The sequence below is a fragment of the Hevea brasiliensis genome, chromosome 2 (genome assembly GCF_030052815.1).
Source record: "Hevea brasiliensis isolate MT/VB/25A 57/8 chromosome 2, ASM3005281v1, whole genome shotgun sequence".
Taxonomy (NCBI): domain Eukaryota; kingdom Viridiplantae; phylum Streptophyta; class Magnoliopsida; order Malpighiales; family Euphorbiaceae; genus Hevea; species Hevea brasiliensis.
In genome coordinates, this window is record NC_079494.1 from 123,954,756 (window position 1) to 123,970,600 (window position 15,845).

The window sequence follows — 15,845 nt, forward strand, 5'->3', positions numbered from 1 at the left end:
CTAGAAGGTGACTTGAAAAATGACCAAATCCGGATTAGTGCTTTGAAAGCCTGAAAATTGACTATTTGGGCAGTAGTTAGTATTTTGACCATAACTTACTCAAAACAGGTCTAATTGACCTGAAATTTTTACCATGAATAGTTGAGACATATATATACAATTCTTATGAAGACACCAAAGCCCAGAAATGGCCAGAACCAAGCCAAATAGCTTGCACAAGTTCAGGTCCAAAAACTGGTCGAACCAAAAGTGACCTAAAAATGACCTAAAGTTACCATTTTGGTGCATTCTGTCCAGCATTGGTAAATTGACCATAACTTGGTCTACGCAACTCAGAATGACCTAAAATTTTGCCCCGCATGCAATAAGACATAGACCTACAAGTTTGTAGTTTGGACCAAAACCTGAAAACTGAGAAAACTAGGTCATCCGGTTAGGTCAAATTAGTATACCGAAATCCGGCAAATTGCAATAAAATGTAATATACATGAAAATGAATTTGGTAACATGTACCAATACTAAAAGGCTATAAAATGTGACATATTGGTAACATTAAACCTAATTCACCTAGAGTACATCGAGGGTCAACATTTTAGGTTGACTAAGGAAAATAATAGAATTCAATAAATTAATTATTGAACCTTATTGTTAGATAGAGTACAAATGAGTACTGAAATACTTCAAATTGTGTGTTTCAGTTAGCAAAAACTCAAAGAAGGGAAATGAAATACTGAGTCAGGGCCAAGAGTCTACACTTCAGAGGTTTGTGCACAACAGTTATTTTTTTTTACTTTTCAATTGAAATAAATTATGAGAATTTTGTATGTTATTGTTTTGAATTGTGGAAAAATTATTTGAATGGAAATTTGATGGGTACTTATTGTTTGAAAATATTGCAATTGGTTTGAAACCACAGCTATCATGTATATTGATTGAATTCCTCGCTAGCTTATCTAGTGGGACGAATTGACTTTGAATTTCCTCTTTGACTGAAGTGTTGAGGTGTGTGCCTGTTGAGGACGAATAGGATTAGTACTCATATATTTGCTAGCTAGCTATGTTATTCCTCACTAGCTATCGGCTTTTGGGATGAATTGAACTTTGAAACATGATTAAGCTGTGTGTGTGATTTATTGATATTTATTATGATATTGTGAAATGAAGTTTAAATTCTTTATGACATTCATTGTCTTTGAATTTAACTATGGTTTTAAGTATCCACTATCTATATGACTTATGATTTATAATTTTAAGTTGCATTTTGTTAATGTTGTGCACCACTGAGACATTGGCTCAGCAATAGCTTTTCATTGCTGTCGCAGGCAGACAGACTAACAGGGCAGCAGACTAGGCTGCTAGTACTACATTGAGAGTTCATCGGGTATATTGAGTATACCATATTTTGCATTTTGTATTGCAATGTATGTTCACTGTATGTATATAGTGTTCTTGGTTTTAAGCAGTTGTAAATTAAAATTATACCTTAAAGTTGTAAACTAAATTTGTAAATTATTTTGGCTTGTAAATATTGTGATATATTTCTTTTATCTCATCTTTTGAAAACACTGAAAAATTATTGTAGATTTGAGTTGACAAATATTGAGAAACTTATTATGTTGATTGGATATTGGAGTTTGGGAATTGAACAAAATATTGGAAGTGCTTTTTACAGGTTTTTAAAGAACTGTTTTATTCAAAATACAGATAGCACTCTGCCAAAATTTTTACAGAAATTATTAATTCTTCAAATGTGTTATCTGGTTTCACTTCAGTTAAAAAAATTTTTTAACACCTGTAAATAGTGCTCACCACTGAAAAAAGAAGTAAGAAAAGGTTTAAAATCCCTTGTAGTGTATTTAATGGGTTATCAGTAGATGAAGTTGATAATTCATTAGGTATACTACGGGATCATGTTATGCTTTATGGAGGGGTAGGGTGTGACATACCAGGTAAAATTTCAAAACGAAATTTATTTTAAGGGGGGGAGAATTGTAACACCCCTATTTGCATAGCCTGGTATATTTCACTGTTCCGGTGACCGGTGTCGGTCCGGACAATTAAGGAGATTAGAACCACATCTAAGACACCTAGATAAGCCCTGAATGCAAATAATTAGTGATTGTCAGCTAGTTAAGTATAAATAAGAAAAACAAAACATAAAAAGTTAAATGAGCCGGGAGTCGCTTTCCTACGAGGTCAGTCTTAACCCGAATTTTGAACCTGAAAATATGACGCCGCTTTCCTAAGGACTATTGCGAACACATTAGAAAAGAGAAAATCACATAAAATAATTGTTAAGCAGATCAAATAATTAGGTCAGGGATTCGGAAGAAATATTAAATAACTAACAAATCGGATCAAACCGGTGAGGGGCAAATTGGTCAATTCACCCCTAGAGCTTACTCCTGACCTAACTGTCCAATGAAATCGAAGAAACAAAAATTTCAGAATCGAGAATTAAATTAAAAAAAATAAGGAAAAACAAAGAAAAAGAAAAAGTGAGGAAAACTACTTTATTACATCACCTTACCTCATATATGTGACATCGTAAATAAAAATTTTAATTTCTCTACATTTTTTACCAAGTCAAAAACATTTAATAAGACATAAAATACTGACAAATTAAAAGAAATTTCACTCTTTCTTCCCCACTCACTTCGGCCGCCCCATCTCCCATAGCTCCTCCATGTGCAAACCTCCATTAAAGCTTGTTTCAAGCTTGAAATCCCTCACTTAACCCTAATTTTTCCCCTAATTACTTCATAAAAGCTTGTTATCTCAACTTAAGAAGGAGATTGAAGAAGAAACCAAGAAGGAAAAGTGAAGAAAATTGGTGATTGGAAAATCAAAGTTGAGGTTAGTAGTTTAATTTGAAATTCTAGTTTAATACATGTGCTTTTAGTTCATTTAACCTGGAAATTAACTTAAAATTAAAAGAAAACAATTATGGGGGACTAGATGGGAAATTTGGCCAGCATTAAGGGATATTGAAATTTCATGATTTTGATGGAATTGAAGTATTAGTTAAGTTGAATTGAGTGTATATAGGTTAATTATAAACTTTAATTGCATTAGATTGCATAATTGTGTAATTAGGGTTCTTAAGCCTCTTGAAAATTGAGGAAAATGGTCAATTGGTGTATTTGACCCTAATTAAGGTGAGAAATGGTCAATTGGGATCATTTGTGGTATGTTTGAATTGATAGAACCAAGGTGCAATTCGGGCTGGTTAGGATTCTTATTTTGGCAGCTTGACCTAGGTCTCTTTCAGACACTAAAACTGAAAATTTACCAACCCAATTGGTATGTGGCTAATCGGGAATGAGAATAGACACATAATGACACACTTTTCACTTAGGAACCATGCCCAAAAAATGACATTAACATAGTAAATAATTAGGTCAAACTCGGGTGTAGTGCACTGCCACTATACCAAAATATCCAAATGAACAATATTTGTTCATTTGGCCATAACTTGGGCTATACAGGTCCAAATGACTTGATTTTTATGGCATTGGAAAGGTATGACATAGCACTACAACTTTCATGAAGAACACCAACCCAAATTCTGCCCATAACTAAGTCATTTTGTTACCCAAAATTAGAGATCCAAAACTGCCAAAACCAATAAGGTGCCCAGAAAATATGGGTTAAACCATTTCAGTCAGCTATGTTCAAATAGCCATATCTTGGGCTGAAAAACTTCGAATGGAGTGATTCAAAAAGGGTAATAAAGCTAAGACAATAAGGAACAACTTCTATGAAGAACACTTAGCCAAATTCCCATAGCAACTTGATCAATAGAGCAGTGTAAAACAGGACACCAAATCTGAAAATTTGAAAATGCAATTAGGAGACCTAAAAATTGAAAGGGCAACTAAAATCAATAAATTTGGTAACCAAAATATGGTATGTGGGTGTAATTGAAATTCCCATACCTATTAAGCATAAGAAAGTTAATAATTTGACTTGAATAGTATCATAAATAGTAACCTCAAAATGTAAAATTCAAAGAATGTTAAATCAACCATATTAGAGCTAGACATAAGTAATTATGAATTTATTATATGTTATGATATTGAAACACTGTAAAATTATGTGTTTCAGTTGAAAAGAATACCGAAAAAGAACCTGAGATATCAAGTCAAGGCCTAGAGGCGACTCGTACAAGGTTTGTGCACAACATAAAATTTTTCTGTAAATTCTCTTGACAGTTTGTTTTGATGAATAAATTGTGATTTATTTTTATTGCAAATTTGTGAATGAAATGAATATTATGCTTTTGACTTAAATTGTTGGAAATTTAATTGTATGTCTTTGAATTGTCAATAAATATTTAGTAAAATGTTAAGATAGTTTTGAAATCACAGTGTCATGACCATATATCTGAATGCCTCACTAGAATGTCTAGTGGGAGGAATTAGTTTTAAATTTTGAATTTTCTCTCTGGCTGAAGTGTTGAGGTGTGTGCCAGTAAAGGAAGAAATTGAATGGGTACTCATAGTTTGAGTTAGCTAGCCTTAAGATTCCTCATAAGCCTCCGGCTATTGAGATGAACATTGTACTGATAGCATGATATAACTATATGTTTTTATGAAATCTGTTTTGGGACTTCCGAAATGAGACTATTTTGACTAAAATTATATATTGTGTTTTGTATTTGTTTTTCAATTTCAGTACCATATTTGAATAAATGTGATTTGATTTATGCATAAAATTTTATTTTAGTATGTTGTGTACCATAGAGTCATAGTACTCAGCGATGATTATTCTATCGCAGATAGAGAGACTAGTAGAGCAGCGAAGTGAGCTGCTGAGGATTTCAGAGCTACTTCTGGACCTTTTGTCGGGTATAATTTTATACCCTGATTGTACATGTTTATTTTAATGTAATTGAGTGTATGTACATTTGTAAATTGATCATGAGCAGTTGTACAGATTTTGTAATAATGTTATTCTTGATTTTCTATTGTAATTTAGATTGATGAATGTAAATTAATGTTTCTTGAATGGAATGTGAATGAAAACTATTTAGTATTATTTCTGAAATATTTGAGTTGGAAATTGATTTAAATTGTGGAGATTGAGGAAAATTATGTTGACTTGAGTTTTAATGGTGGTTGTGATTTGATGAAGTGTTATATTGGAAGTGTTTTCTACAGATAAAATTTTTAGTTTTTCTCAATTACAGCAGGCACTCTGCCGAAATTTTTTCAAAATTTATAAAAAAAATAAAAATGGATAAAAGTTTTACATAACTTTTAAACTTCAATTAAATATTTTTAATGTCTGCTAGAAATGCTCACCACTTTCAAAAAGTAAGAAAATTATTTTAAAATCCCTTATAGTGTATTTAATGGGTTATCGGTAGACAGAGTTAATAATTCATTAGGTATACTACGGGATCATATTATGCCTTACAAAGGGGCAAGGTGTGACAAAACTTATAGGTTCAAGGATACCTATCTAACCATGAAGAGCAATTCCCTATAAAGGATAGTAGGGAATGATAAAATTTTAATGGCCATGTTAAGAAGGAGGTATAGGGAGAATCATCTATGATGAATTGCCTGAGTTCCATAAAATGAGTTGTAGGTTAGTGCTATAGTGTGATACTATATGCTGTATGTGCCAGTAGAAACCAATCACTGAGCTAGAATTTTGAAAGTAATGAAGTTAGCAATCAAGTTAAGATTAAAAAATAATAAAAAGGTTAATATTGATGGGATGGATATCTTGAAACAAAGAAGACACGAAGTGAGAAAAGATAAAAATAAATGGTATGAGAAAGACACTAAGAGATGTTTAGGACAAGTTATGGTAAAATGGCAGGTTCAGAGGGTAGTGGAGCCTCGATCGAAGTGCCAATATGTCAAGAAGTAGTCAGATAGTAAGAAGTTTCAAGCAGAAGTCAAGGAACTTCCTTTTCAGAAAAGGAGTGGGATATGATAAGTCGTGTTGACTGGTGGTTCGAGAATACATAAACTTTTATCATGTTAGGAGAGAGACCAGTTCACTTTCCAATGTCGATAGATGGTGTAAGAAATGTTTAGCTTTAGCACGAATAAAAGTCTTGCTAATGTCCCAATGGCCAAACAAGATCACCAATGATCTTGGGTAAAGCGCATGCAAAAGTAATTATTTTAGAAGAACACTTCATACGACATTGTAAAACAAGCAGTACGAGTCACTTTTGTGCACTACAAAGATTGGTAATAAAAGAGAATTAATGGATATTAGAATTTCAAGCTACTACACCAGTGTGTAGTGGAAGAATAAAGAGTATAAAAGATGTTAGAAAAATATTAAGGAGTGGTTGGATGTAAGAGTTTTGCTACAAAAGGATGATGATGACTTAGATGCTACAATGAAGTTAGAGAATAGTAGAACAGGCTTGACAGCATAGGTAGAGTTCGAGGAGCAACAAACAACTACCTTCTTTTCCTTGGCCCTTTTTGTGTACAATTCGCGGACGAATTTTTTTTAAGTGGGAAAGATTGTAATAACCTAAATTTTGAAAATATAAATTTTATATTTTTATATATGGTATTTAAATATTATTTTAATATTATCTAACTAATTTATAAATTTAGTAAAACTTTCATTTATATATATTTTTAATGTTATTTCTAAACATATTTTATAAATTATTTAATAGTCTAATTTTAATTTAAATGATTAATTTTAAATATTGATATTAAATCAATTAACAAACTATATTATTTCATTATTGTTAGCCTTGGTTCTAAGATTTGATTTAATTGTTATTAATTTGATCATTATTACTATTATTTATTGTATTTTCTTTATTATTTAATTATTCATATATTTGCATTTTTGGAGCCAATTGAAAAGAATTTTGGACCAATTTAAATATACCTAAAAAGTTTAGGGACTAAAAGTATAATTAAAAGTTAAAAAAAAACCCAAAAATTTTAATTTGCAAACAGACCCCCCCCCCCCCCCCCTTAATGGTCTCTCTCTCCCTCTCACTTTCCTCCCTCCCCTCACCCGTTTCGTCTTCTTTGGCAAAGAGAAGTGTCAGCTAGCACATCTTTCGGCCTCAGGCGACAGCAGCGAGCACTCCAGGCAGCAAAGACGAGGAAGACCGACAGTGAAACGATGCAAAAGGGAGGAAGAATGAGAGCGATGCTTGCGAGTTTCAAGCTAGGATTCCGGCCATCTCTGGCAACGTTCCGGCAAGAGGAAGGCGACAATTGCTTCAGCAACCAATGGGCTTCATTTTTTGACCAGCAATAGCTCCAACAGTGGCTGGAGGAGAGAGAAGCGAGGAGAGAGAAAATGGGTCTCTCCAAAGCTTTCCGATGAGATTCCGGGCAATTCGACCGTCGGATAGAAGATTCCAGATCATCGATGGACTCAGAGCAACGGAACCTTCGAGATGGAACTGACCCTGCTCTGATTGGATGCCGTTTGAAAAAAGCGATCATCGGACGGTCCAGATCGCTTGATGAGGTTTTTGACTTTTTTGATGTCCGAAAATTAAATATAGTTATCTGATAATTATTAACAAATTTTTGGCTTCGTTTAGGTGCAATCGAATCAGCGATAGCTCACCGGCACTCAGGATTGAGTTTTCGGCCCGATCTGAGTGTCCAGCAGGCTGTCCTAGAGAGGGGTCATGTTTACATTCATTCCTAGCATTTTCATATATTTCGAATGCATTTCAGGTAACAAAATTTGCAAAAGTAGTCCCTAACTCAAGTTGTATATTTTGTGCCTTGATTAAGTTAGGTATTTAAATATGTAAAATATTCCTGACTTAGTAAAATTAAGTAAAATGACTTTAATTAATATAAGGACGATTTAGAGGACCTCCAAGAATATTTAATAATTTTTAAAGTGCTAAAAATAATTATTTAGACTGTAAAGGAGTTAGGGATCCAAGCTAGAATTTGGAGGATTACACCTAAATTAAAATCCTTATAGGCCCCAGATGAGTGTTATAATTGTTGTTGTGAGCCTGAGGCCCTGTGTGTTGCTGTTATTGTATTTTTTTTGCAAGGGAGTTAAGTCCAGTTACAGGGAAGACTCTACCAAAATTTTGGCAAGCCCTTAGGAAATTATTTTAGCTTCTTTGATTAAATTAATTAATTAATTAATTCTGTCAGTAAATTTAATAGAGGTCAATGTGTCTGTCTAGATAATTGGTACCGGTCAGCCTTTCTTCTCTTTTAGCCGGACTAGCTATAATCGGGTCGACCAGTTTGTGAGTTGGATATTCATTATTTTTATAATTTCAATATTAATTATATATCTGGCATGCTCATGTATTTTATAAATAATTAATTATGCACATGAATAGTTAATATATTAGAGACATTTTGATTGCTACATATTTAATTATGATTATTTATTTGTGATTGTTGCTCTGAGAATAATTTGGAGCTACGTGTATGTGTTGGCGTGAGTATGGTGCAAATATGGATATGAATTGGATGGGTAGTCGCAGCTGGAGCTTGACTTGCTAGTACCCAATCCTTATTTATGGATAAGTCAGGGTGAGTATGGCTTTAAGTTGATCTCGCTGACCTTCGCACTTAGATTATTAAGTGAAAGTCTGACTTGAGTTGACCTCACTGATAGGTATTGGATTAAGAGAGCTGTTTAGGGGATTAACTCTTATATATGTGCTATGTGATACACTGGGTGTGTGACTACAAATTAACTTCTCGTGCGAATATTGAATTAATTATTGTTATATGTGATGGATGTATATTTTATAGTAGGATTGCACTAGCTTTAGATAGTTATAGAAATTGCTTTTATAATCAAATCTAAACTTTGTGAGTCGAACGCTTATTTTTGTTCAAATATTTTTTCTAGGTTGCAAAAGGAGCAAGTTTATTTTTTCGAGTCTAATATGCATTTTCTTTCACAGATTGTGCTTCCTAGTTTAATAGTTTATTGTGTTTATTTATTTATTTATTTCTTTATTTAATAACTAGAGCTCTGTTGTGAAATTGATTTGTGTATATATTATATCAATAAATGAAAAATTTATGATATTAAATAGTTTATGCATGATAAGTATCAAGGTTGAGTTGAACTCTCTTAATTTTAATTTCTTAATAGAAATCGTGTTGAGTTGACTTAAAATAAATTTATAATATTTTATTTTATTTTATTTTTATTTATATATTAAACCTTCATTTTAGTCCTAATTATAACTTTCAAAATAATACGGTTTATTAAAGATTTCAAAAACTTTATGTTGATATAAGTCATAGTACAAGTTCAGCATCTGAAATCAGTTCATGACACCTACATTGTGTTCCTCATTAGAATATTTTCCCAATATATTCTTTCCAAAAAGCAGTCGTAGCAACACGTAACAATAATGAAGCAATCGTAGCCTGAAGAATGCTCTAATACTTGCATTATACCAAAACCCTTTTAGCCACATTCACTATTTCAGATACCTTATTAATCCTTAGTTATCATTAATTATTATTTAAATAGAATTGAATCCACTGATTTCAAAGTCAATTTCAATTAAATAATTTTTAATGAATTTTAATCTAATTAGATTATTTTAATTTTATGTTCAAAATTGAACCATGGATATATATAAATATATATATATATAAAAAAAAAAGAAATTTTATTTTAGGATGAGAAATTTGCACTTATATCATTAAATTTTAATGTTAATTATTCCTTATTATAAAGAAAAATTTTGATATTTTATGTCATTTGTATTAATTTTCCTCTGAAAGACTTTTTTTTTTTTTTTTTCTTCGTTTTCACTTTCTTTTCCTCTCCAACCAGTAGGTAAAAATGGAATAGTTATAAAATTTAACTTTTGCCATTACAGAATAAAATCAGAAGGTGTGGTCACGATCAAGCCAATCTGGTCAATCTTGGCAATCTCAAGAGGGAAATCTTTAGGTGGAGCCCACCGGGTGCAACGTGTATGGACTACCCCAATTTAGCACTGCATCAAAACTTTACAGACTGTGTTGCATTAAATGAAGCATGGACATGATTCTTTCTCCAAACCCATCAAATAAATAGGACTGACTTTTCTTTTTCTCTTTTTTTTTTATTTTTTAAATAATCACTTGAAAATATGTGTAATAATAATAAATAAGAAAATTTATTGATAAAATTTTTCATTCAAATGTTTGTCATATGAATAATCATTGCATAACCTGATAATATATGATAAATTGAAGTTAAATTAGAATTTATTTTTAATAAAATAAGATTAATTACATATTAATTAATGAATATGATAGCATGATAATATTTGGCATATAAAATAAGAAAAAAAACTCATGGAGGAAGAATTTTCTTTAAGATTTTGGTAGAATGATAATATGCCAAGAGACTTTATCACAAGCTTATTAGAATGTGAAGTGATGAGTAGCCATTGGAGAAGCGATTTTACGTAGATATTGCAGAAATGAAGGAATATTTGCTCTCACCCTCCAATGGAGAGCGTGCAAGACACGCTCATTTCATGCAGGATAAGCTGAACGTAACATTAAAATTGGATTGCACTGGTCGGAGATTACGTGGAAAATGCATGCAAATTACCTGAGACAGGACAGTGTTGTACACGACTTTTCAAACTGCGTGTGGATATAGTACGGCAATCATATTCTGTACACTTCCTTTTCCATAAAGAGGTAAACAGGGGCTAGGGGAGAGGGCAAGACTCTCTCCACAGACTATAGAGGATATCTGATCTTCTTGGGTCTCATCATTACCTCTCTCTCTCTCTCTCTCTCTCTCTCTCTCTCTCTCGTTTGCACCTAGCTACTGGCTAGCAGAGCTTAATCAAAAATCAACTCAATACACCTGGATTGGGCCCCTTCAGCCTTCCCGCATGTACATCCTCCTCACACGTGCCACCCCCTCTCTCTCTCTCTCTCTCTTCAAAATGCAGCTTTTAACTCCCATGCCCTATTGAGTGCAACAACTATGGAGCGCACACTTTCATTCACCTCTTTCTCTCTCTCTCTCTCTCTCTCTCTCATATTTCTTCTTTTAATACAAGCAGCCAGTAAATCGATCTGATTGGAATAGTTGCAGGCATCTGCTTAGACACAAAAACAGCAAATTAGCTATCTATTCACCGTAACTGAATACGGAGTCAGAGAGAGAGAGAGAGAGAGAGAGTGAGAGTGAGGTGGTACAAGTACAAACACTGCTAAAGAGAAAGAGAAGCCAATTTTAGAGAAAAAGAGTCATGGAAAATGACGGTAACTTGTACACTGCTCACAGCAACCGTAGCAGAGGGCAAAATAGCGCTAATGCCAATCTTGTTTGGGATATGTGGGAGCCTAATTCTTCAAGATTTGACTGGGGCAATTCCAGCAATGGTACCACGTTTTTCACCGCCAGCGTCGCCGCCGCAACAACTTCTGCGGCAGAGACTATCTGTTCCACGCACCCAGATCCCACTTCAGCCCACGCGCTCATGTTTCAACATCAGGGTCTGTACCACCCCCTCGATCACCAATATCAGCAGCTCTCTCTTTATGGCGGAGAAGGGTCCCACTTGCATCCTGACCCCCATCTAATGTGCTTGAAGCTGGGCAAGCGGCACTACTTTGAAGATACTATCCCCGTGGTTGACCGACAGGTAGGCTTCTCCATAGGCAAAAGAGGCAAACCATACGATAGCGTCGTGGGTGGTCATACTGGACAATCCTCGTCGGCGCATGGTGGGGTGGGGTCTGCAGCAAACGTGCCGAGGTGTCAGGTGGAGGGTTGCCAAGTGGTGTTGGTGAACGCCAAGGATTATCACAGGAGACATAAAGTTTGTGAGATGCATTCCAAGGCTCCCAAAGTAATCGTTCTAGGGTTAGAGCAGCGCTTCTGTCAACAGTGTAGTAGGTAACGTTAATATTTACCCGCTGCTCTTTTCTTTTCTTAAATTACAGTGCTTTCATTAAATAAAAAGAAATTCCTAATTTTTCATTTATTTCCTTTATTTCCTTTTGTTTTTATTGTTTTTACTTTTTATGTATGCAATATATTAAACAAAATATATTAAAGAAAATGTTAAATAGGCTGATAGCTGGGCCTGGATGTCTATATGGGGAATAGGTTTCATGTAGTTTCAGAGTTTGATGACTCAAAGAGGAGCTGCAGAAGGAGATTGGCAGGTCACAACGAGCGAAGAAGAAAGAGCTCTCACGATTCTGTTTCTAGGAACCCTTGTCCAGGTATATATCCTTTGTTTTATTTGCAATCCTAATCTCATATATTTATTTTTTGGTTAAATATACAATTCTTTCAAAGTCAATGCCCATCTTTTTATAATATATTATTCAGTTCTGTAACAGTCGGGGTAAATTAATTGGGGGATGTGAATCCCAAGAAAGACAAATCCTTTGTCAGCTTTTTAATAACATACTTGTTGAAAGCATGCAAGTTCTTGGCTTGTAAATCATCCTTTCAATCAAAGCATTTGAATACGTACACCTTCAATAATTTAGCTTGTGATAATTCTCTGTCACAGTATATGTAGTTTTTTATGAAGTCATTGTTACTTAATTTAATTATCTGCGTTTAATATCATTACGATAATGCAATAATTTGAGGATATCACACAATTAATTAGCTGTCTCAAACAGAACAAACTTGTCAATTGGGACTGAAAATGATATGATGCAGAGATTAAAGCTAGAAGTTTACGCACTAGTATCGGATTCTTTCTAATTTCAATGGAAGTTAATCTTGGCTTTAGCTTAATCAGCTTATATAAACTGAAACGAGTTATGAAATTATGGAACCTGCTAGACTATCCCTTATTAGAAATGATCAGCTTTTTTCCAAATAGCATTACATGAATATTGATGTTGAGAAAGTTAAAAGTAATGAAGCGTTTGGTCATTTTCCTCCTCAACAGACAAGCTGATGGGCGGTAGATTTCCATACTTAGCATCACCAACGGACCGTGCTCTCTCTCTTCTGTCATCTAAGTCTGATTCTTGGATTACTTCATCCGATCTCTCTTCAAGATCCAGCGCTGCATTGCGTGAACTGATTGCAGAAAACCGTGCTGCCATCTTGGCTAGACAGCTCGTCCATGAACGGCACCTGCAACATAATGCAATGGAAGACTTAGGTGATCATTCCGAACCTAGCCCCAATAATTCTTTCATCCCTCACCATCATCAAGTTTTAGCTGAGGCACACAATTGGGACCGTTTCCATGACACTGGCACACAACTCACTTTGGACCTCATGCAGGCTCCAACTTCAGCATTCGGTTTCTTGTCTACGAGAGGGAAAAACAATAAGGAAGAGGAAGAAGAATGTTCCGAGTTATGGAACACCTGGGCAGGAGCCCATGTAGTTTAATGTTTTTAACATGCACTTTCTTTCATGGGTCGTCAGTCGTCTTTTAGTGAGTTCTTAAATTAGCTACACTTGATATATAATTTAATTATTTCATCGCTTGGTTGTGAGGAACAATTTTTTTAATCTAATTTGTCTCTATTTTTTTTATACTCTTAAGTATGACAATCTGGTTTCGATTTTGTAGAATTTCATTTGTTAATGGAAGTGGAAGAATTTAGGTCCGGGAGCAAACATCAAAGCTAGTTTAAGCTTGCTTCAAAAGGAAAGAAGGAAAGAAAGCAAACATTCTATTAAATATATGAATCTTATATGTTTATATATTGGGTCAATGGTAGAATGGTTGAAATAAAAATTTTTTATTTTTTATAGATTTTTTTTGTCTAAATCGACTTTATATGGACTCAAGATACAAAATGTATAGTGAGATCTATGGCGGCACATATTTATATCTTGAATTTGTGGTAGACTATGTTTAGATAAGAATTTTTCTAGTTTTATATATCTGATACATATTTATCTGCGAGTGAATGTTCATTAAATTTAAAATGTGAACAAGTACCTAACTAATTTATTTTTCATGGAAGTATTCAATTAATAAATGAAATAGTTAGGATTTAAATTCTAATAATTATTTTGAGGAATTACGATACTATATCAAAAAATTGTAGATAAGTTCTACAAGAATACTTTTATATTTTTAAGACAAGTCTTTTATAAAAAAATATATATATATTCTATTGTAAGACTTAAGGATCAGAATGTACATACACAAAAAGCTACACAATGGAGGGTAAAATGTTCATTGGATTGACATTGGATTTGAAGTGTAGAAGAATTAATGTTAAGTTTTTCTTGTATTTTATTTAATTTTACTAAAATTTCAATTATAAAAAAAGAAAGTAGAAACACGAAAAATAGTAAAAAGAGCTATTAAATATGCCATATAGAAATTATTTACTTGCTTTATTTTTTTTTTTTTTCGAAAGATATATTTGAATTTGTTGATAGAGTTAAAAGCTTACAATCCAAATACAAAAAAGGCCATTAAAAAAAAAGAAAAAAAAGAAAAACAGAGACCTAAATAGTGTATTGTTGATGACATAAAACTTTATTCATGAATTATAAAATTAATAAGTTTAAGAGCTTAATATGTTACTCGAATAGTTTAGAAATGTTATAAATGAAAATGAAATTGTTTGTGGTGCAATTATGTATGAAATCAATAGGTACAAATTTGTCATTCCAAAATCAATCGTTAGAGGAAATAGTATGAAATTCCAAGACACCACCACGCATGAGAGTTAGATGACTTGCTATTTTCAAGTTGCTAGCCTTCGGATAATGCCTTCTCTGGGGAAAATGTTCACACAGAAATCGTATCGTGCCCGCGCGCGTCATGAAATCATCCTTTGTCTTGTCAAAAACTGCGTGCTCACATTATGTGATTTTTGGCAGCATCCCTCATTGTCGAATAAACTGGAAATAATATCTTTTTATTTTCTTGATAGAAATTGATTATAAAGTAAATTAAGGACATACTTATCTTATATATGTTGCCAGTAATTTTCTGATGATTTATGTTGAAGAGACCCTCTAGCTTATATATGGATAAATCCAATAAAGAAAGTTTCTTTTTCCGCCCTCTAAATTTGGTCATGGTTTTCTTTGAAAAAAGGAGTGGGGTCGCATCAATCAAATAACTTTACTGAATGAAAATGCCATCTATTTTTAATTATTAAACGAGACCTTGTTAAATGCCATCTGATGAACGGATTGAGTCCTCTATTTGTCTTCCAGTTTGTCGTGGAGCTAATAGTGCTAAAGCCCGAAGAAATTAAATTCGCAATATAGACATTATTTTTAGTTGAAAACATACGTCCTCCTAAATGAAGTAGCAGACACACAGGACTTGTGGAAGAACGCTATAGCACATTTACAGCATATATCTCATCATCATCACAAGACCTGGCCTTATCTCCTCGTTTCTTCTGTTGGCTATTCATTAATTAGAATCTGATTCTTGAGCTAGGTTCTGCTTCCATAGCCTATTTGGAAAGATGCTACCTACCCAGGGAAATGTTGAACTCCTTATATAGGTGGCCAAATTTCGATTAACCTTCATGTCTGTTATGAGCTGCTTTTTTCCTCTTAATTGAACATGAAATCAACATATATATACTAATTTTTCTTCAAATTAAGTCTTCTTTTTATGCAATAATATCATTTCTTTAAGGGAGAAAAATTTAAGAACATTAATTATAGATCACACTAGCACGTTTATCTCCCAAAGCAGGTGTAGGCTTGTGGGTAAATTAAGTGAAGTCCCAGCAGCAGCAAAGGGCCAAGCAAAAGGATGAAGGGTGAAATCCTGAACTGGAAGGACAGTGAGGAAGAAATAGTGATCACGTGGAGTGCACGTGAATCCTGAAAAAGCCGCATCTCGCAAGATCAGGAGCAACCCCACAATATCAGGCAAGAGTAACCTAAAGAGAGGCTCCACGTGC

The 15,845-nt window shown here is 33.5% G+C and overlaps 1 protein-coding gene across 2 annotated transcripts; it reads left to right on the plus strand.

Moving 5' to 3' along the window:
• Positions 1-10,900: 10,900 nt before the first annotated feature.
• On the plus strand, positions 10,901-13,800 carry LOC110663044 (squamosa promoter-binding-like protein 7). Of its 2 annotated transcripts, XM_021822249.2 has the most exons (4): positions 10,901-11,868; positions 12,082-12,200; positions 12,887-13,105; positions 13,526-13,800. In XM_021822249.2, exons 1-4 carry the CDS (start codon positions 11,219-11,221, stop codon positions 13,582-13,584), a joined length of 1,047 nt encoding a protein of 348 aa, XP_021677941.2. In that variant the 5' UTR covers positions 10,901-11,218; the 3' UTR covers positions 13,585-13,800. The 2 variants fall into 2 exon arrangements, with proteins under 2 accessions (XP_021677941.2, XP_021677940.2); XM_021822248.2 differs by lacking the exon at positions 13,526-13,800 and having other exon boundaries at positions 10,903-11,868; positions 12,887-13,497.
• Positions 13,801-15,845: the final 2,045 nt, after the last annotated feature.

Bases quoted from the DNA above. Each gene is read 5' to 3' on its own strand.
- LOC110663044 (XM_021822248.2), top strand. From the start codon at position 11,219: ATGGAAAATGACGGTAACTTGTACACTGCTCACAGCAACCGTAGCAGA. The intron at 11,869-12,081 runs GTAACGTTAATA...TATGGGGAATAG, and splicing joins TTCTGTCAACAGTGTAGTAG to GTTTCATGTAGTTTCAGAGT. The intron at 12,201-12,886 runs GTATATATCCTT...CCTCCTCAACAG, and splicing joins TTCTAGGAACCCTTGTCCAG to ACAAGCTGATGGGCGGTAGA.